We start from the raw sequence: 22,863 nt of genomic DNA, 5'->3' as shown, positions 1-22,863 counted from the left end.
CCACCTAGCGGCTGAAAGTCTCCCATTGGGTTTGGTTTCCTGGAAATACAGTTTCCACATTGACTGCTCATGACCTTACACCCTTTTTACCCGGCACAAGTCGATAATAACTAAGGTGTATCATTAAGAGTGAGTTGTTTTGTTAGTACCTGGAACTTAACATGCTGGGCGAATAAGTCGTGCCCACACAATATTTCCCTGCCCGGCGGTTTGGATCGTTCCTGGTGCAAAATAAATACCACATGCCCAAGCGAGCAAGGCCAAAATGTTAATCCGGGTTAGTTCAACAAAGAAAAAATAAAACACAGCATTGAAAAGTAACATAAATGCATTAACTGGTAAGGGTTAGGCTACAGCTGTAAAGTTAGTTTGTTTGTTTGTTTGTTTGCATGCTGTATTTGGGCATTGAGGAATATCTTTTTGTCAAAGCAACTGCATATACAATGCCAGCATTCGCATAACCCAAGTTAAAGGTGTTAGTTTATCAATCCAGGTTAAGCCATCCAGGTTAAGCCGGTAACTAGCAAAGTTAGTCTAATAGGTTGATATCCCCTTCACAAACTAGCATATCTAAAGAGCTGGGTGGGTTGTTATTTCATGTATTTTAACCAGACATGCATAAGATGAACATTATGCTCAATACATTACGATCACTCACTGCAAACAAATAAATGAGCAATTATCACTGAACGACTGCTGATGAACTTTGTTTTTCTTTTTCAGCAATGGGGAGGCGCAACAATTTACATGCAGTGGATGAAAAAAAGCGATCCATGGGTCGAAACGTCAGATGAACTGGATGTCACTGACTAATGCCTTGGACAAGCCATTTGCTAGTTAGATTTGAATAATGTCTGGTACAATGACTTGCTTAGTCACAATGTAGGCCTACTGCTTACATTGAATTTCCTCAGACTATAGAGACAGTTGCTACGCCACACGATTAGGGGCAAGCTTTTGCGTAGTTACGTAAGAGACGGTGAACACCCATACACAATTCTGAATGGATGTGTATGACACAATGTTACCAGGGTTTGCTTATCCTGGAGGTTGCTATACAAAAGCTTGCCCCTAATCACGTGGCATAGCAACTCTCTCGATAGTCTGAGGAATTCAAATGTAAAGGGTGCATTGTAACTAAGCAAGTCATTGTACCCGACATTATTCAAATTTAGCTCGCAAATGGCTTATTGAATGATCAGTTTATTTGACACTATTGTAGATGAAGGATCTACAACCGTAACTGAACTGGGTTTTTAGTTTGAACGATTTCACAGAGAATTTGATTGCGTGGAAGGATTTAGCGACAAATCCTTTCAAAAATTGAGATCTGAGATCATCCAAAGCAGGTTTCAAATCAACTAATGTCATTCAAACTGAAAACATAAATACCCCCCCCCCCCCACCTTTGAACACAAAAGGGTCTAATAGTCTCAAATAAAAAGTGAGATTCCAATAGAATCACTGACAGTACTTATTTGAAATTTCTACAAGAAAGGTGTTCATTGAGGCGAAATCAAATTTGAATGATAAATATGCACACAGGTATGGTGTGACTTTATTCTAAAGAATTTATACATTTTCCCCTAACATGACCAACTAAAGAGCAAACAATCAAAAGTCACTTACTTGGTATCAAAGTTAATCAAGTTCGTATCAAGCGCTTCTGGGATTTCTTCTGCTGTAGGGGAAAAACAAGAAAAGAGAAACAACAAAAATTAAAGATCTATTCAACATCGCAGTTTTTTACACATATGTACATGTATAGTAATATACAGCATAAACAAGGGCATATTATGAATGGGCGCTTTTCCCATTTGTGATCTTGGGTTTATGTACATCACTGTGTGCCCATTCTGAAAATTTGTCTGACTTTGAAGGATTTGGGACTGTAAGCCTGAAAATAAAAATTGCTTATCACTAGGGTTATACCCTGCAACATAGTTCCGAGTCTTAAAGGCAGTGGACACTATTGGTAATTTTCAAAGACTATCCTTCGCAGTTGGTGTATCTCAACATACATGTATGCATAAAATAACTAACCTGTGAAAATTTGAGCTCAATCGATCATCGAAGTTGCGAGATAATAATGAAAGAAAAAAACACCCTTGTCACACAAAGTTGTGTGTGCTTAGATGGTTGATTTCGAGACCTCAGTTCTAAATCTGAGGTCTCAAAATCAAATTCGTAGAAATTTACTTCTTTCTCAAAAACTATGGCACTTCAGAGGGAGCCGTTTCTCACAATGTTTTATACTATCAACCTCTCCCCAATACTCATTACCAAGTAAGGTTTTATGCTATTTTGAGTTATTTTGAGTAATTACCAATAGTGTCCACTGCCTTTAATTTGGATTGGAATTAGTAGAAATGGTTAATGGGAAGTCACAAAGGCAGGAATAGGACAACAGGACAAATATTATCCAAGTCTAAACATTCTGGTTTTGAGGTACCATACAGCGGAAGATTTTCCGCATGTCGGGCGCACAAGATTATCACGCGGAATGCGCAAATCATAGCTATCAGCGCGTAATCTAAGCGCGCGCACGTACACACAACCAACACGCCTCAAACAGATTCTTTACAAAGTTTTGAAAAAAAATATTTTAAACCTTGAATTTTCAATTGTTCAAGTGTCAATAACTGTATTTGTTTACGTTTTTTAACAAAAGGGCATTTATGAATGGGAATAAAAGATTAGTGACTCGTTCTTCAATGTCCGTTTAAAACCTTGCAGGGTCATTGCCGTGCGGCGATAAGGGCCTTTATCACACGGCCGCTGACCCTGCCGGCTTTAAGCGTACGTTGAAGAACTCGTCGCTACCCTTTTATTCCCTTAGTTAAACATTCAAAGGCACCAGTCTATGTCAAACAAAGAATTTTCAAATGTGTTTCACAGTCCAATCTGAAAAGATGTGTTTTAAAGGGAAGGTACACGTTTGGTAATTGTCAAAGACCAGTGTCCTCACTTGGCGTATCCCATCATAAGCAGTTGCGAGAAAATGATGTAAAAAAATCCCCTTGCTGGACGAACTTACCTCTTTCTCAAAAACTACGTTACTTCAGAGGGAGTCGTTTCCTACAATGTTTTACACTATCAAAAGCTCTCCATATGCTCGTTACCAAGTCAGTTGTTAAGATAATATTTGTTTTGAGTAACTACCAAACGTGTACTTTCTCTTTAAGAGATTTTAGAAGTACAACGCATACTGGAGGCGTTAAGGTTTAAGGTTATTTGATCATGCGTAATTCCATTCCGAAGAGCACCGGTAAAAAAACACAGATTTATTAATTTATTATTATTATTTTTTATTCCTATCATTTTCTTTTTCTTAATGTAATTTCTCAATCAATAACAACACAGCCCTATAAGGTATTCCGTTATCAAACAACACAAGCCCCCACATACGCAATTCAGTATGTCTTATCACATCAGACAATACACCGGTACCCATTTACTCCACAACGTTGGGTACTGGAAAAGCTTTAGCGCACCGGGGGAATAAAACAACGCCGCGCTATCCCCGTGTTCCATCTCTTTAAGTGGCTATTCATCATGATTGAGGGAACAGCCGACACCTGCGGTCTGACAGGGGTTTAGTCTGACCTTTTGATTTCTACACCTGCTATCCGCTAATTGATCTGAAAGACTTTCTCACAAAAACAAATGTTTTGATATTAGCGCAGACATATTTTACCCAAACAAATATCAATATGACATCTTCCTGAATAATATAACAGCCAACTTTTATCACAAAATTTTTTTTGATAATAGCGCAGACACATCCCCCCCCCCCCCTCGACCGACCGAATATCAATATGACGTCTTTTACTAAATAATACAACAGCCAACCTTACTGCCTTTCCTGATGATAGACTTAAAGGCAGGGTATAAATAATAATAATAACAAGAAATTGTAATGTGCCAAATCAATCTTAAGAGATGTTTGAAACGCAGAGAAGCAGGGACAAGGGATGTAAACAAAACAACGTATCCAGTGAAAAGAAAGCGAAACAATAACTGGGGAAACCTAAAATACTTAAAAATGGAAGGCAACAAAAACATGAACAGGTGAGTTTTGAGAGTCACTTTTAAAATTGTGTCTATCGGAAATATTATGCGTTTTGCTGAAAACATACTTATGATAATTTTCAAAGAACTGTATCTTCACTTGGTGTATCCCAACATGCAAAAACAACAAACCTGTGAAAATTTGTGTTCATTTTGTCATCAAATTTTCAAGAAAATAATGAGAAAAAAAACACCCTTGTTGCACAAAGTTGCATGCTTTCAGTTGCTTGATTCCTGAAGCCTTTCACGTATCCAATAAAAGTGGAAAATTACCTCATTCTCTAAAATTACGTTTTTTTTTTTTTTCAAAGGGTGTTATTTCTAATAATGTTTCATAATATCAGCAGCTCTCCAGTGCTCTTTACTTATGGTGATTAATTTGCTTAGTAAATTACCTAAGGTATACACCCCCCTTTAATTTCAGTCCTCTATGGGCTTTATCACAATTTCTCCACGGCGACTGTTGGTTTACAATGGTCTTGTTTTGTGTACACTGACTAAGTGCCTCGACAGTGTTGCCATAGAAACCTGCCGCAGTTATGCGTCCAAATAACATTAAGTCAATATATAAAACTGGAATGCTCTTTTTTCAGTAAACACTGTTGGCAAACACCATACACTAGTTTTGTTTTAATATACAGAAACCAGGGAATTCGCTGATAACTTAATTTACAGATAAACCTATATGTACTGGTAAGATTATTTTCTGCCTACAACTTTAAAGGGTCACATTGCCCAGATACGATATTTTGTCCTTGGGAAAAACGTAGGAACATTTCATTAAGTAAAAGGGCTAACACGTCATCATGGTGAAGGCTCTACCAGACTTTCCGGGCCTTATAAATAAAAGAAGTTCCCATGGAAAAAAAAAAAAAAATAGAAAACCGAATAACATGCCTGAAGTTGACTTTGGATATGGCGTTTATAATAGTAAACCGGACACTCAGATTGCCAGATTACAACGCATACAAAATTCAGGGGTCAGACTTGTCACCAGAACTCGCACTCGGGAATCCATAAAACCCATTCTTAAGGACCTTCATCGGGCTGCCAATACGGGCTAGAATTGATTTTAAAATTTTGGTTCTGACTTATCAGTGTATCCATGGTATTGCCCCTGTTTATCTTCAAAGCTTAGTTCAGGAGTACAAAACAACCAGAAATCTGCCATCTTCAAAAAAATCCCTTCTGACTCCCCCAGTCCTCAAAACCAAGTCGTACGGTTCCCGCTCTTTTCAATATGCAGCAGTTCAGTTATGGAACAGTCTTCCAGAGGTTGTCAAACAGGCTGAGACATCAGAACACTTCAAAACCCGGTTAAAAACATATCTGTTTACTTGTACAATTATTGTTGATTTCCTTTTACAGCGCATAGGGACCTCACGGTGATATGCGCTATATAAGAATGGTTTTATTATAATATTATAATTATTATTATTAAAAGCAGTTGTTATGAAATGAAAGTGGTTGAAAAGATGTTTAAAAAGTAGAATATAATGATCCACACAAGGGTGCCTCGAATATGAGTGGTATTCCTTTTACTTTGTGAACTACATGTACATTAGCCCTATATAGGACTCTTCCTCGTACACAGATACAGAGTCCTAACTATTAAGGCCCGTTTCTGGGGCGGAAAATTTCAACTCAAATCTTACCTGTAACAAGCCGTTAATTTCAACAGATTCACATTCTATGGCGGCATACATTTTTCTGCGGTGGGTTTTGGTCCTCATATATTCCTCACAAATCCGTCATTTTCGTGAAATAATGCAGCTCCCAACGTTAAGAAATTCTCACAGTGTTGTCTGCTGCCGTGCGTACACGTATACGTTCGCGTGCAAGACGCAAGATGCAAGACGCATGAATTCTTGGTCACTGTATCTTGAATGCACAGCGTTATCACACAAACGCAACGCAATATATGCGCGTCGTGCCGCTCTGCGTCTTGCGTACACACAGCAGACTGTGAGAGTACGAACAAAAATGGGAATTCCTTAACGTTGGGAGCTGCATTATTTCATGAAAATGACGAATTGTAAAGAATATATGACGATCAAAACCCACCGCAGAAAAATATATGCTGCCATGGAATGTGAATCTGTTGAAATTAGTGGTTTCTCGAAGGTAAGATTTGTGTTATGAAGTTTTAAAAAAAAATTCCGCCCCAGAAATGGACCCTGATATCCAGGACGTTACTGTAATACGTAAGTGTAAGGCCGCCAGGGCTACATGTACATGTACATGTACCATGGTCCGCCCTTGTAGAACCAAATTTACTCCACAAAATGGCAGAACATTCTTTATGCTAATAATCATTCCACAGGTCTAATTGATTGCTTAACAACATTTCGGCTAGTAACCTTATTTTTGTATGCATACATTTTGTTGGCGCGCTCAGCTACTTTTTGTGCTCTATAAGATTGGGCAATGTATGGGGTTACTTAAGCACAGAAAGTAGCTAAGCATGAAAACAATTTGCTTACCAGCCAAAATAGCATTCCACATGTACCATTTATGACTGGTATCCTGCGTCTTTGCTTAGAAGAACAACAATGTGATTTATTAAAGGTACTTCAGTTTTCTACAGAGGCTCAATAAAAAAACAATCATTAATCTAACTCAAGATTGTCAAAGTCCACAGTTGTTTGTAAAGCCCCGTTTTTTTTGATACTTTTTTTGTTAAAATACTGATAACAGCTAAGACACTAGCTTTAATTTTCCTTGACATCAAAGCATCGGATGAAAAGTTAATTGCCTGAGAAAAAGTTGATGACTTAAAAAAAAAAAAAAAGGTTAAGTGGTTTTATATAAATAGTTCATCCAGCCGATCAGCCTCTTAACGGCGAAGGTAAATGTCAATTTCAATATTGTGATGTACTCATTTTCCATTTAAATAGATTAGATAGTATCCTCATGTGAGTGGGCAAAAAATTACAAGCCTCTAACCTCACGTTAAAATTGTGTAAACTGCCAATATTTTGTGCTTAAGCAGCTCTATGAAATTGGGCCCAGGTTGTATTGTAAAATTGGGTATAATCCCTGATAACACGGCAGTTAAAGCCATTGGACCCTTTCGGTAAACAGTGTTGTCCAAGGCCCACACTTCGTGTATCACAACTTATATATAAAATAACAAACCTGTGAAAATTTAGGCTCAATCGGTCCTCAGAGTCCTGAGAAAATAACGGGAAAACCCACCCTTGTTTCCGGACGTTTCGCCGCGTCATGACATGTGTTTACTATAAATCCGTAACGCTCGATGTTGAGAATTGATAATTGTTTTAATGTTTTCTCAAAAAGTAAAGCATTTCATGGAATAATATTTCAAGAGAAGTCTTTTACCATTACCTTCTGTAAACCCTGCAAGTTATTTGTAAATCTGTGAACTTTTTTCTTTCTTTTTCTGTTCTGAAAGTGTATAATGGCCTTAAAGGTTGTCTGGCTTCTGACTGGCACTCCCGACAAAAATAGGGAGAGTGCAAACATAGAGCAGTCTCGCTCAGTTTCAAGAGAGCCGACACATTCGAGTGTGTGATTTTTCAAACATTGCATGGTAAGGTAGCAATATTTGACTTGAGCAGGGTAGTCGAAACTTGAAACCAATTAAGAACTCACTCCGCGACAGTGAAGTTAATATCGAGAAGTTCCCTTGATCCACTAAAGGGAAACAAGAAGTCCAGCCAATTTCCCACCTTCCGCCCATAACCAGGTAGTATTTAATAAGCGGAACAGTTCTTTTCATAACTGAGAAGTCTCCCGAGCTCTGAAAATCTACTCCACGGCAGTAGAATGAATAGCAAGACAAGTTCTCAAAAGAACAAAATCTACACAGCAAAGTCTTGATCAATATACTCTGATCGTCTTCAGGAGCCTGAACAGAGCATATCGATTGAACAAACACTACTCTAAAGAGTTATTGCAAACTTTCACCACGCAAAGCTGCAGCACCTACATAATGGAATTATCTCACTATGGACATTAAACTTCACCAATTGTGAACATTTTCAAGAAGGAGTTAAAACCCATTTGTACTCAAGAGCGTTTTCTATGTAATAGATTTTCTGTCAAAGCGCCTTTGAACATACTTATGGATAACGGCAATACATACATTATTTTGATTGATTGATTGATTGACTGGTTTAATTGATCAATTGATTGATATATTGATTGATTGACTGACTGATTGATTAATTGATTGATTGATTGATTGATTGGTTGATTGATTAATTGATTGATTGACCGCAAACCAAACACACATTCAAGAGGGTAACAACAAGATTTCTTACTTGGTTCTTGCTTCTGTTGTTTCTGCTCTGGCACTGGTGTAGGTGGGTACGGGTCGGCAGGTTGCTCTGGCTTAGGATGTGTGAGGACGAATGGCAGAAGGACTGACAGAGGCCTACAGAGGGATCAAGCAAATAACAGTCTCACCTGTGTTTAACAATGGCGACGGGGATGATTTTTTTTTCTTGAAACGTAGAGCTAGCACATTGCAACTAGGGAAGATTTTGTCCAACCATCAGTTACTTAGGTGAGGTTTGTGGTAGTCCAATGTGTAAATCTCTTTTGAGTTGTGTTGGTTCTGGTAAGAACTGGTGGTTGACAACTCAATGTTTCGATCACTATGCTCTGAAAGCCTTCGAGAGAAGACGATTAGGGCATACGTCATGTACTGATGGAAACGTTGAGATGTTCAGTACCAACACTATTTAAAAAAGATTTACACATGTTGTTACCGCAAACATCACTAAAGTATACTTCCACCATGCAAAGTTTGAAATCCTACTCCAAAAATCAGGGAGATACTTAGAATCACATTCAACTTAAAAGGGACAAAACCTCCATAGTCGGGGAGATTTTCAAGTTTATTCATCAGAACATGAGAATATGGAAATATTGCATTATTTTCAGGGACCTTTCTGCAGAAACAAGGAAAGTTGGCAACAAAACATCGTCTGCTAAGATCTCTCGTCATCTTGTACAATGTTGTATAGCTGATGGAGGTCAAAGGTTGAGGTTGAAGTTGAGGTCTGTTGGGGGGGGGGGGGATTCAACAAGCGCTCAGTGTTATAAACTCCTCCACCTGTCCACATATTGTCACATTTTAACAAATTGTTGCCAAGAGCAACATCATCGGAAATCAGACTCAAGGCCGAGTCACACTGCAGCGTTAACGAAAACGATAACAATCACGACGCAGAATATACACTCGCCCATTCAACTAATAGAATGCATTCTCTTTGCATCGTGATAGTTATCGCTGCAGTGTGACCCGGCCTTAAAGTAGGGAGAACATCATGCCTGTTTATGAAACTGGGCCTTGGTTAATGCAGATAATCCTTTTTCCGAACGAAAAACAGATATCCGGAAAAATACCTTGCGAATGGAACCTCCAGAACACATTTGACCTTGTACTGTACCACGATGCCGTGGATGTTTTCAGCCTCTTCCCCACTTTTCTCGCTGGGTTTGAACCTGAAAAAAAAATTAGAAAGGATACGAAAATCTGTCACGAATCATCCCAAATTCATCTCCTGATTTGCCCGAGTTTGATGGATTCAGTGCTGCACAATCACATCAATCGGCAATGCGGGTGCTGTAGAAGATTGAGTGTGTAGTGACTGATTGGTCTAGCACACAAGACTACAAGACTTAAGTATAGGTTCGAATCCTGTAATAACACAACTCCTAGAGTCATGCAACGTCCCATAGCCTTAGATCTTGAGGGTCTTTTCGACAGCAGTTCCCAATAACAAGCCCGTCTGCATCTGATTTATCCATTATTAGTGTTATATTTTTATATAAAAACATCTTGAGGTGATCCTAGCTGCATCTTCGTAAACTTGGGTGTGATCCCTGGTTACACGGCAGTTAACAAACTGTTGTATATGGTTTCTGACTGGCTTCCCCAAACAAAAATATTGACTAAAAGGGAAGCCGCCAACATAGCACTAGATACCTCAACTAGTCTCGAAGGCAGTACTTAAAGGAACACGTTGCCTTGGATTGGTCAAGTTGGTCTTTGAAAAGCATATGTAACCGTTTGTTATAAAATGCATATAGGTCAAGGAAAAATGTTGTAAAAGTAGAATACAATGATCCACACAAACATGCCTCGAAATAGCTTGGTTTTCCTTTTACCTCGTCGACTAACACCGTCGGCCATTTATGGGAGTCAAATTTTGACTCCCATAAATGGCCGACCGTGTTAGTTCGCAAAATAAAAGGAAAACCACGCAATTTCGGGGTCTTTGAAAAGCATATGTAACCGTTTGTTATAAAATGCATATAGGTCATGGAAAGATGTTGTAAAAGTAGAATACAATGATCCACACAAACATGCCTCGAAATAGCTTGGTTTTCCTTTTACCTCGTCGACTAACACCGTCGGCCATTTATGGGAGTCAAATTTTGACTCCCATAAATGGCCGACCGTGTTAGTTCGCAAAATAAAAGGAAAACCACGCAATTTCGGGGCAAATTTGTGTGGATCATTGTATTCTACTTTTAAACCATATGCATTTTTTAACAAACCGTTACAAACGCTTTTTATAGACCAACTCGTCCGATCCAAGGCAACGCGTCCCTTGAAGCAGCATCCAGCAAAAGAGTCCAGCATACTCCTGAAGACCACCAGAGCATACTGATCGAAACGTTGAGTTTCAAAAGAGACTCCACATGGTGCTAAACGCAAACCTCACCAAATTATACTTCCACCATGCAAATCTTTCGATACAGCCCGGAATTGAACTTTTTATTTCAAAATAATTACTCATACTTACATCGTTGATGTGGCCAGATTTGTGTCCTCATGTTTGAGTTTACCGTCCAGTGCCAGTCCTCGTTTATGTTTGTTGTTGCTTAGCAGAGGGGTGACGTTAAAAACTTTGGACAAAGTGTGACTGGGCAAGACCGGCATGCCATCTGAAGCTCTGTAAGGAAGAGGTGAAGAGTTCAAACAGATTGGAAAATTTGAAGATACAATACCAGCTGTACCAATCCTTAAATACCTTTTTACGGTTGACTTCAAGTACAGATATTGATGTTTCCTGATGCATAATTTCCCTTTTAATTCCATATTTTTTAATGTTCAAGGCATCGCCAGCAAAGAATTTTTGCGACAGTATTTTTTCATTCTTTCTCTTGCACTGACCGATTAAAAAAGAAAAGAGAGAAAACAGCTATTGCAAACTGCTTACCAATATAAAACACTTATGGTATAAATACAAAAATAAAGTTAATGGGCCGAAGTTTCGACTCTAGCAGAGCCTTTCTCGATGAAAGAGTTTGTCCGCCTACTACTAACTTCTATTTTTGAAGCCTCTGGTTTCTTATTAAAGGAGGGAGGGATCCACAAGAAAAATAGTGTTGTGTGTAGGGATTACAATGTACGTTCAAACTGCAGCCCACAGAGGACCAATTCAATTATCTGATGACATTGGTTCAGTGCAGGACAGCTTTGTAGAGGTGCTGGTCACCTGTTCATCCACGCCACTCACTAGCTTAGTATTTTTAGCTATTTTGCTTCTTTGTTTCTTTATGTAGCGATCATGTTTATTTATATTTTTAGGCCAGTCTCAGGTCTAATAAAACTAAAACTGAACTAAAAGACAAAACGACGTTATCAGAATAATTGGTTCATTTCTCAATTATGTGTCTCCCTCAAAGGACCTATTAGTAGAATTGCAAAACTAGTTAATGTCCTCACATTTCGACCATAGCAGAGTCTTTCCCTGAGGCGAAAAGCAAATGTTCACTTTGAGTAAATTAGCATAATCAACAAAATCAGCTCTTATAATGCCATAGCCATGAAAATTCAAAGCATCTTCTACGAATGCGCACAATTCCAGTTGTGCCTTAAAGGGTCTATATAACTTTTGTGGGACAAAAAACACAATGTCCACAGATTTACACTAAACATACAGTTTGAAGATAATGAGAGTAGAAAGCTTCTCTGAAAATATTACGTGCTGAGGTGCTGTACATGTAGTTTTGGGGAAATGAGTAAAACAATGTCATGAAAAAAGTTTTCGTCTCATGAGACAAAAATTATTTTAATCATTTACAAACATATTTTCATGACATTGTTTTACTCATTTCTCAAAATCTACAGCACCTCAGTATAAGTAGTATTTGAAGAAGGGAAGCTTTCCACTATCATTATCTTCAAACCCTGTAATTTAATGTAAATCTATGGACATTTTGAAAAGGTACCCAAATCCTTTAAGTAAGACTCAACTTTTTAAATCAGCTTATGATATTTAACTGTGCGCTGATCTTTTTAAAGCTATTCAGCTTTGCGTTTTTATTTATTGGTATGTTGCATACACTTAATCACCTTTTAATACTAACATGGACATGGTACCATGGTATTTTTTCTTATCTGTTTTTTTTTTTTTTTTTTTACTATTCAGCTGTTCATAAAATTTCAGTGCTTTTTATCTCCTGGTTGTCAGTTGGATGTATTATATACTGTTTTTTTTTTTTTTACTATTCAGCTGTTCATAAAATTTCAGTGCTTTTTATCTCCTGGTTGTCAGTTGGATGTATTATATACTGCTTTGGTGTTTCGTTTTTAAAGCTTCATTTTGCTGCTATTTTTTCTCACTAAGTCGATGGTATCTTTAGATAATATCTGTTTACTCTTACTTATTAATGTGTTCAGTGCATAGTGACCATTTGTTTTAGGCGCTTCATAAATATTTCGTATTACTATTTTCATAATTATCGTCATCAAATTAATTTGTTCACTTCAAGATAACGCATCTCCCCTGACATCTCCATTTCCTTCGCGGAGTTGTTTGGCAAAATTATTACTAAGTTATGCATCCAGCTGTTGTGTGCCGCGTTATCACAAAAGGAACACTACACAAAAGGTCATCTCAGGTATCAGCAGGGGCAGGTGGCCACAAACACTATCATTAATTTAATGCGCAAAAACACTTTATCGAAAAAACACGATATCAGCTGAATGAATTTTCTAATGTCAAACGTGCGTGAGGTTTTGTCTTTCCAATTTACTCATTTGTTTTATTTTTTATGTATGTAAGTGCACATCCAACTGTGCAACTAGCGCCAATAATGGGATGAATAGGAAAGGAGTGGAAATGCTAAATTTTAGATGTGGGAGGAAAACCCCAATGAGGGAAAACCAATGCAATCAGGAAGTGACTGAAAACCCAATCCACAGACACAAGGGTCCGGTCTGAGGTGGGATTTGAACCTACATTGTGTAGTTCCACGAGGTGAAAGGCAGGGGGAAAAAACACTGAGCAAACCGAGGTCCAATTTCATGGCTCTGCTTACCGTAAGCACAGAATCGGCGCTTACGGAAGCAGGGAATTATGTGCTTACGGCAAGCGTATTTCACGGGTTAGCGACGAATTTCGACTTCTGCGCACTTCACGTTACTAGGAATTCTACGCTTAAAAGGCTGGCGCAGAAATTCGGCGCTTGCATGTAAGCGTAGAATTCGGCGGAAGACAGGGCCATGAAAGTGGGCCCTGGTGTCCTAATCTTCATACCACCTACAACAAATCTAAACTACAAAACGACCAAATAAAATGTGGTGATGTATTCATTTTCCAATATAAAACGCCCTCAGACTGGAGTGGGGGAAAAGAGAATTTTGTTCCCACTCACATGAGGACCCTATCTTTTGGAAAATGAGTACATCACTGAATTAAATTTATTTGACATTTCCTGTCCTATTTACAGTCACTGGACACTAGTGGTAATTGTCAAAGACTAGTCTTCACAGTTGGTGTTTCTCAACATGTGCATATAACAACAAACCTGTGAAAATTTTAGCTCAATGGGTCGTTGAAGTTGCGAGATAATAATGAAAGAAAAAAACACCCTTGTCACACGAAGTTGTGTGCTTTCAGATGCTTGATTTCGAGACCTCAAATTCTAAATCTGAGGTCTCGAAATCAAATTACTTATTTCTCGAAAGCTACGTCACTACAGACGGAGCTGTTTCTCACAATGTTTTATACTATCTCTCCCATTACTCATAATCAAGATAGGTTTTATGATAATAATTATTTTGAGTAATTACCAATAGTGTCCACTGCCTTGAAGGACAACAAAACGCAAGAATCCAAACTTACTTTTCTGTTTCGAACTCCACCACATTACATTTATAATTGGCTTTATTGAAGAGACAGATGTCGGCGTACTGCTTGACGATAATCTTGATCTTTTTAACCTCCTTCTTCGAGTTGTTTGTGATTTGAATATTGACCGCTATGCTCTCACCGTGGTAGTACATCTGTGGGATAGAGGTTGTAAATCATGTCAATGTTAGGCAAAACATTAGTTGGGCAGAGTTAAGCAACAATGGACCATATTTTTGACCGCGTGAGGGCGCTCTCAATCTCTTCCGGGCAGAGCTGTGTATTGAGAGAGTTGCGACATGGAGGGACCACTTGTCTTTGGTCACGTGGTTGCTGGGCGCCATGTTGTCTCCAAACGCAGCACAACCCAATGGGCAGACTAGTCTGGCACCCCGTGTTCGCCCATGCGTTACTTGAGGAACAAAATGGCTTCTAATCGCAAGTTGTCGTAACTCTCCTAATATACGGCTCTGCTTCCGGGGGTATATTCATTCATACCCAAAACAGTTATTAAAGATTGGAACACGTTACAGACATCTAAATCCTTCACGGACAATAAGACTTTTAAAGGAGCTGTGATAATCCACCTCTAAAGCAAGTTGAAACTACGTCTCAAGAAAAGTGACAGAACGCCTATTAATCTGTGCAGGGCGAATCGAGTATATCCCCGGAAGTGATAAAAATACTACTTATAGCGCCCTGGCGCGGTCAAAAACAAGGTGCATTGCAACAATGTAAACTTTATAGAATTTTGGCTGATAACCAGTTTCTGTTAGGTAAAATGTTTGTGTGCTCAAAAGCAGGTATTTATGCTTTCACTACAGGCTTTTTGAAAGTATGCCCCGGCGAAAAACAGCAAAGAGGATCAAATTTAAATTGGGAACAAGATAGAGGGATTGCACATGACATATTTGACCACCATCTTTGATGTTAAACAATGGCAATGTGCACGAGTGAACGCACTGCGCACGACTCTCAGCCAATGAAAGCCTTACAGGCATGCCGTGCACGTTACATCAAAGATAGGCCAATGTAAGGTGTCTTTATATGTTTGGTTTGCAACAATGTAAACTTTGGCTGGTAACCAGTTTCTGTTGGCAACATGTTTTTGTGCTTAGCAAGTATGCTTACACTACAGGCTTTATAAAACTAGGCCCTGGCCAATTGAAATGGGGGAAAAAAGCTCTGAGATTAAATGTAAAAGTCAGATCCAAACAGGTTGAGGTGCCAGGAGAAGCGGTAAATGGACAGGTTTGGAGGGGTCAACGTACCCCTTTGTCCAGTGATGCCTCAAGATGCAAGGGTGAGTTGGTATTCATGAGGAATGTCTTTGAGCATTCCTCGCTGGGTTGAGCGATGGGCATTTCAGGGTTGGCGTAGGTGACTTTACGGATGGCCAGATTGACCGAGTTCCTCTTATGGGGTTTCTCATCAATGGCATCTGATAGATAGAAAAATAGATAGATAGAAAATGTTATTTCGTTTGGTTGAACTGGGTGAGTTAGAATGAAAAGTAATTCTCAACAAATCACTCATTAGTAGGATTTGAAACTTTGCATGGTGGAAATACGATATAGAAAGGTTTGCCCAGAAGACGATCAGAGCATACTGATCGAAACGTCTGGTTGAAACCAACGGTTCTTTTTACTCCAGAAGACGATCACTCGTTATAATACTTGGATGTTGATAGGAGCCAGTGTTATTTGGTTTTCTTACCTGAGCTTCCTAAGCAATTTAAGGAAGCCCATAGTGTTGATAGATTCAAGGCTGGCCTTAAGACAAACCTATTTAAGCGTGCTTTTTAAACCACTAAGTCGAAGTTTTAAATAAAACTTACATAGTCTATGATGATGATAGTAGAAAACATCCCTTGAAATATTTCTGTCTTCTGAAATAAAACTAATTACCCGTTTGGAGGTTATCGCTGCAGTGAGCATTTAATTCATATTTTTTAAATCCATGTCATGCAAAATGTGTAATCAGTTCTTCACTATTTTTTCGTAACCCAGATGGCCGATCGATCTCAAACTTCTACAGGTTTGTCAGTTTACATATAAAGTGTTTCCACTGTCAGCAACTGTTTTGTTAGCAAAAACCAATTACGTAATGTTCCTTTAAATAAATGTTGACATATCAGAGATTCACATTTAATCCAACTGCTAACATTTTGTGATAAATAATTGCGAATTTCACCTTTAAAAACGTGAGTCGTGTAAACAAAATATTTGGTTGATTACAATCTTATAAACAAATTCTTTTTTCATTGACGTCATTGGTGGCCTTTAGGAAGCTAAAAAAAATTATATTTTCTATTTTAGAGTTTCTCCAGAAGCCATTTGATGACATTGTCATGAAACCTGGTTATGTTGACACTAAAGTTGTTCATATTCTGAGAAAAAAAGTAGACTTTTTAATTCTTTTTTTAAATGAAATCAAGGATTGATGAAGTAGGCCTTTGCATCACACATAATTGGCAGTCGAAACCTCATTATGTACTCAAATTGATCATTTTAAACTGTGGACAAATCTCCATCTATATTTCAAATTTTTGCCTGTGTGTTTATACATCTGATTTTTCATTCTTTGTTTGTAATTATAGTAATATTTTTAATGATTATTTTTGTAAACTATACATTTCGGCTCATAGCCGCTGTATTGCAGTGTTTTAATAAACCATGAATGAATAAAACCATGAATAAAAAAAAACATGAATAAATAAAACTTGTTCACATTATTGTTAAATCTATCTTATTATAGAGTTGTCACTTACTGCACTCAAGTGTGCATTCAGCACTATAGTTTTTAAGAGTGACAGACGTCCTGTGGTAAAATATTGTGTTGAATTCAAATTTTGAAGAGTGCTGTCAGTGACAACTCTATAAAAAGTGAGATTTTACAATATGAAAAAATTAAACTAAGTGGCTAGTTTTCTTTAGATTAAAGGATTTGGGTACTTTTTGTAATACAAAACACAATGTCAACAGATTTACATTAAATTTACACCAATTGAAGATGATGATAGTAGAAAGCGTACCTTAAAATATTTGTTGCTGAGGTGCTGTAGTTTTTGAGAAATGCATATGGTTCTGTAAAAAAAAAATGTTTAGTTTGCCCGATACGCTTGCTTGTGATTGGGGTGAACCCTTATGTTTCAATTTCTTTGAGAGCATTTTCGTGTTTTCCTTGTGCCATCATTAATGTTTCCATCCTACATATGTAGTCTTAATGAACTCTTTGTCCTCCATTGCAAACAAGCAGCCAAATCTACTGTGTACATGCAGGGTAAACATCTCTCCTCTACAAACCTGTTTTATTTGCTTTCATCAAAGTAGGATTTCATCTCGCAAAGCCATTCCCCTATCCGCAAATGCAAAACGCAACACTAACCCTCGTCTCAAAAGGCAATTACCGCCTTGATAAATAAAACCGAGGCATGGCGTAATCTAGGGGCTTCCACTCTGGAAGCGGTGCTTCACAGGTAGGGTTTTCACGACACGCCAGCAAGCAGTGTTTGGGTTTGTTGATGGGTCCAATAAAAATGGTAATGACAATGGAAGCCTGAGAGTTGGAAAAGACAGGTCGGATATTTCAGAACATGGAACAACTTGCCAGCTAACATTCATAAACTGCATTCCCAAAATCTTTTTAAATCGCAACTCAAAACTTTTCTTTTTAAGAAAGCCTTCGGTAATGTGTAGTGAGTTTTGTATATTTTAGTTTTAATTTTATGGTCTCTATTTGAGTGTTGCTCTCTTGTATCAAAGTTGCATTGTTTTAACAGCCTTTATTGTTTTAGGGTGTTAATGCACTTTTGTGCTTGTAAACTTGTATATATCTACTTTGCTTATAAATTTTTACGGGTGTACTTTTATAAACTTTTTTCTTATTGTATGTCTTTTTCTTAATCTTTTGCAATTTTTACTGTCATGCGCCCTCGAACAGGCTGGTCCTGGAGAGAGCGCAATATAAGATCAATAAATTATTATTATTACTATTATGAATATTACAGTAAGAGTGAAATTTATCTGAAATTGGGCCTAGAATCACATGTATGCCTCTGTTGCCCCTCCGCTGCCCCTGGTCTTGGCCTTAGAGTGCCCCTTCAAATATGGTGGGGGGGGGGGAGGGGGGGGGGGGGTAATGTGCCAAGTCTAGTTGGCAAGATACTGCTCTGGAAAGACACAAGTCGTGGTTCGAATCTCGCCTGTGACTGTTTCTCACAGAACTCAGGAAAGCACTGAGTAGACTGTGCTTACACACATCTGTGTTTATATGGGTAAAACCAAAATGAGTATTTCTAGACTGTTTTCCAATTCCTACGGTAGAATGATTGTTTTGACCGCGATCTATTTCCCTTAACAGTCTGATGATCAATGAGAGTTCATTATTGTCAACTTCAAGTTTCTTATTTATACAGGGGCTATTGAGAGAGCTACGAAAATCAATCACAGCTAGACCAACAATAAGCATTTCAACAGTTGCTCTGAAAAATTGATTTTTTTTTTTCCCCCACCCCCTTTTCCCATCTGTTTCGTTCTTCTTTACTTTTTTTTCTTAGGTCAAATGTTTTTTTTCCTCCAGTGTTTTTTTTATTGGAAAATCTATATTGTACATGTACATGAAGAAAATATTACTTGTTGAGACTATTTAAAAAAAAAATGATAAATTAATTTGATGATATTATATTTTAGAATTTAGTCGGGACACAATATAGGAATTTCCTTTTTCTTTCTTCGGGAAAACCTGAGGGAATATCGCTGCGCCTCATACATTCTAGCTCAGTTGCTAGAGCATCTGCCCGGAGTGTCAGGGTCTTGGCTTCAAATCCCAATGAGGGACATTTGTTTTTTACTCCCATCCCATGTTTTGCTTTTTCTTACTGTAACTGCTCATAAAACACTGGAGTGTTTTTGTTCAGGGTAACCTTCCATGTATGTTTGTAGTTCCACCTTTGTTTACATGCAAAAATTCTGCTCTAGAATTGCAAGGGTCGTGGGTTCCAATCCCATCTGAGTCACATGCCTGTGATATTTTTTCACAGGACTCGGGAAAGTACCGAGTATACAGTGCTAACATACATCGGTGTATGGGTAAAAACCAAAATTAATACAACTCAGGTAAACGCAAGCTTGTGGCTCATAACCAAAGGGTCTTAGATTTTGGTTTTTCTCATAAAATGCACCGTATTTTGAAAAAAAATTCTCTATCCATTTATTATGGACTGTCTTTCGGTACCGATTTGTCCCTCTTTGTACGAGTGAAATGAAGCCAGCAAGTTAGATGCATCACTGTGCACGCTACACAATGGATTGCCAAGGGGCGTTAATATACATCATCCGGTCAAATAACTCAATCAAAGGAGGGCGTTTCAAAGCTGTTCGGAGCATTCATAAACGTCTACCATTATTCAGTTATGTTGGATGAAAATGACATCATTCGGCGTCACGTGATTAGATTTCAGTTCTTACTTATCAATGTTACTACTTTATTTAATTAAGCTTATAAAGGCAGTGGACACTAGTGGTAATTGCTCAAAATAGTGTTGAGATACACCAAGTGTGAAGTCTAGTCTTTGACAATTACCAATAGTGTCCAGTGTCTTTAAAAGCAAAACAAAATTAAATTGATGCTTTCTAAATTGCTAAATCCAGATATTAAAGGGTCTATGTACTTTTTGTAGGACAAAAAACACAATGTCCACAGATTTACATTGAAGATAATGATAGTAGAAAGCTTCCCTTGAAATATTACATGCTGAAGTGCATGTAAAAACGTATTTTCATGACATTGTTTTACTCATTTCTCAAAAACTACAGCACCTCAGCTAGTGATATTTTAAGGTACGCTTTCCACTATCTTTATCTTCAAACGGTGTAAGTTTAATGTAAATTTGTGGACATTGTGTTTTGTGCTACAAAAAGTACCCAACTCCTTTAAACATCTCTAATGGAATAAAAACATCTGCTAATGGCAGACCGTTGCTATTTCCCCGGTTACAGTTTAAGGATGTTCAATATCTTTCCTCCATCCCCTTCTCTCCAAAGGGAGGTTTTCTATTTCTTTATGAGATTCTTCCCTTTCTTCATAATCGTGAGGACATCAGACTGATCGATTCTTTGCTTCTATAGTGGGTACAGGATCAAGGATATTGCATACTGGGCCATCTACTCTACACAATGGTGGGGGTCGGTTCAGCAAAAGTGCATGCACCTGATGAGCGGCCATTCACCATTTAAGCATCTGATTGTGCAAGATGCTGTACTGAATGCAGTTACGATTGTACATGAGGAATCTACTTTAGTGTGCACCCCACTTCACAGGAGAAAACAGAGCATCAGCCTTATTTTGTAGGCCCTCAAAATATTATATTCTAGACAGATTTGAGAGCCCTAGAATTAAAGGCAGTGGACACTATTGGCATTAATCAAAATAATTATTACCATAAAACCTTACTTGTTAACGAGTAATGGGGAGAGGTTGTAAGTATAAAACATTATGCGAAACGGTTCCCTCTGAAGTAACGTAGTTTTTGAGAAAGAAGTTATTTTCCAGGACTTTGAGTTCGAGACCTCAGATGTAGAAATTGAGGTCTCGAAATCAAGCTTGGAAAGCACACAACTACGTGTGACAAGGGTGATTTTTCTTTCATTATTATCTCGCAACTTCGATGACCGATTGAGCTCAAATTTTCACAGGTTTGATAATTTTATAACTTACCTGCCACGTAGGTTCTTAGTTCGTAGTCCACCCCGCATGGTTTACCCTCCCGATCATCAGGTGCAGGCTGTAGTGTGACAGATGCCGGGGAATTCTCAGGCAACTGCAAGAAAACAAATTAATGACGATTAAAGCTATTATACACTTTCAGAACAGAAAACAAACAAAAAAAGTTCAAAGATTTACAAATAACTTACAGGGTTTACAGAAGGTAATGGTGAAAGACTTCTCTTGAAATATTATTCCATGAAATGCTTTACTTTTTGAGAAAACATTAAAACAATATCAATTCTCGATAGCGAGAATTGCGGATTTATTTTAAACACATGTAATGACACGGCGAAACGAGGCCTTAACTTTCACAAGTTTGATATTTTATATATAAGTTGTGATACACGAAGTGTGGGCCTTGGACAATACTGTTTACCATAAGTGTCCAATGGCTTTAACGTGCCAGTACTCTATCAATGGGATACTTTTGGGACGCTAGGTGGCAGCAGACTTACCAGGTAAAATCCATTGTTCTCGGTAATGTGCCCATGCTCACACCTACGTAAACAATGGAAATTTACCTGGTAAGTCTGCTGCCACCAAGCGTTCCAAAGTCTCCCACTGACCTATCTCGCCCTATGTTAGTGGTCTCCCTTTGTTGTCAACATATCTCTTTGGCACCCCGAACGAAATAGGAAAACAGCTAGAAAGCTCAGTTGGTAGAGCACAGGCATGCTTCCCAGAGGTCAAGTGTTCAAGTCCCGCTTTATTAAATTTGTCTTTGTTCAACCAAGCAATAAATCTTCATCGTTGTAACATGATACCTGATTTTGACTGATGCGACACCTTTGTATAACACTCAGCATTTTCAGCGCTTCCGGTGAACTACATCCATACACCGCAAAACAGGTGGGTTTTGAACCCATGGCCTTGGGAAAATTTTTGATACTCTAAACATATCTTGGAGGAAACAAAATCATAAGATAATGTGACCTGCGTCTCTATTCTAAAATATAACTTGGTATATCTGGATTGGTCCATAACATGTCTCATTATATTAGGGTCAAATATTATATCTGTTCTTAATAAAAAATGGTAGAGCACTGGCACGTTAATCCGGAGGTCGTTGGTTCAAATCCCACTCTAGTCAATTCTTTGTTCAACCCCAAAAATCATTTCAAAATTTACCCAGTCAGTTTCCCTTGTGGTTTATATTAATAAAAATACAGTGAATTTTTGTTGCTGTTTTCTCAACAAGTAGACACAGCCACTGCAGTCAACTAAAACTTTGACATGTGACTTTGATTATCTCTTAATTGAGAACCTGTCCTATAATTCAGCTTTATGTTATGGACATACATGTACACCAATCTGTGACGCTACCTTTGAGGACATATTCACATCAGGGTTTGTCAAGCGTGGGTGGTGACAGCATTTTATGCTTCCTGTGCGCAGGGATCTCAATGCTAAAGCACCTTCCCTCCATTTTCATGGCCAGAGGGAAAGGATGTGCACAGAATAGATAAATCCAAGATTCATGGCCGTGTGTCAATCTTGTGCACAGTAAAAAATACATTTAGGTACATATGTACAGTTGTAAAATATAAAGCATAGGGGGAAACTGACTGGGTGAATTTGAAATGATTTGGGTTTTGAACAAACAAAAATTTACTTGAGTGGGACTATTGACCCCTTGCACGCGTGTCACACGCGTCGACTGATGCCTCGCTCACCATGTTGGTGGGCGGTTAGGTTTACGTGTATTAACGCCGTGTCGCCTAAAAATTAATGTGCACTTCACTGCATAACGCACAGCATAGAGTTATATATAAAAACGCACAGTGAAATTGCCCACCAGTATGGGGCATTCAAGATGACGTCAGGTGAAATGGGTCAATATTGAACCAGCTCTATCAACTGAGCTATCTAGTCTCTATGTTGGCAGTTTCCCTATTAGTCAGGTGCC

The 22,863-nt window shown here is 38.2% G+C and overlaps 1 protein-coding gene across 1 annotated transcript in view; it reads right to left on the bottom strand.

The window, feature by feature from the left end:
• LOC117298642 (arrestin red cell-like) overlaps positions 1–22,863 on the bottom strand; it is a 48,882-nt gene that overhangs the window by 14,210 nt on the left and 11,809 nt on the right. Inside the window, exons 4-10 of the mRNA XM_033781960.1 lie at positions 20,907–21,009; positions 15,461–15,630; positions 14,184–14,344; positions 10,854–11,003; positions 9,448–9,546; positions 8,358–8,470; positions 1,630–1,681 (exon numbers count right to left, since the gene is read on the bottom strand). Coding sequence (XP_033637851.1) covers positions 1,630–1,681; positions 8,358–8,470; positions 9,448–9,546; positions 10,854–11,003; positions 14,184–14,344; positions 15,461–15,630; positions 20,907–21,009 — 848 coding nt within the window. The remainder of the gene's footprint in view (positions 1–1,629; positions 1,682–8,357; positions 8,471–9,447; positions 9,547–10,853; positions 11,004–14,183; positions 14,345–15,460; positions 15,631–20,906; positions 21,010–22,863) is intronic.

The sequence above is a fragment of the Asterias rubens genome, chromosome 13, assembly GCF_902459465.1.
Source record: "Asterias rubens chromosome 13, eAstRub1.3, whole genome shotgun sequence".
Classification (NCBI taxonomy): Eukaryota; Metazoa; Echinodermata; class Asteroidea; order Forcipulatida; family Asteriidae; genus Asterias; species Asterias rubens.
This window is presented reverse-complemented; position numbering and strand designations above follow the sequence as displayed.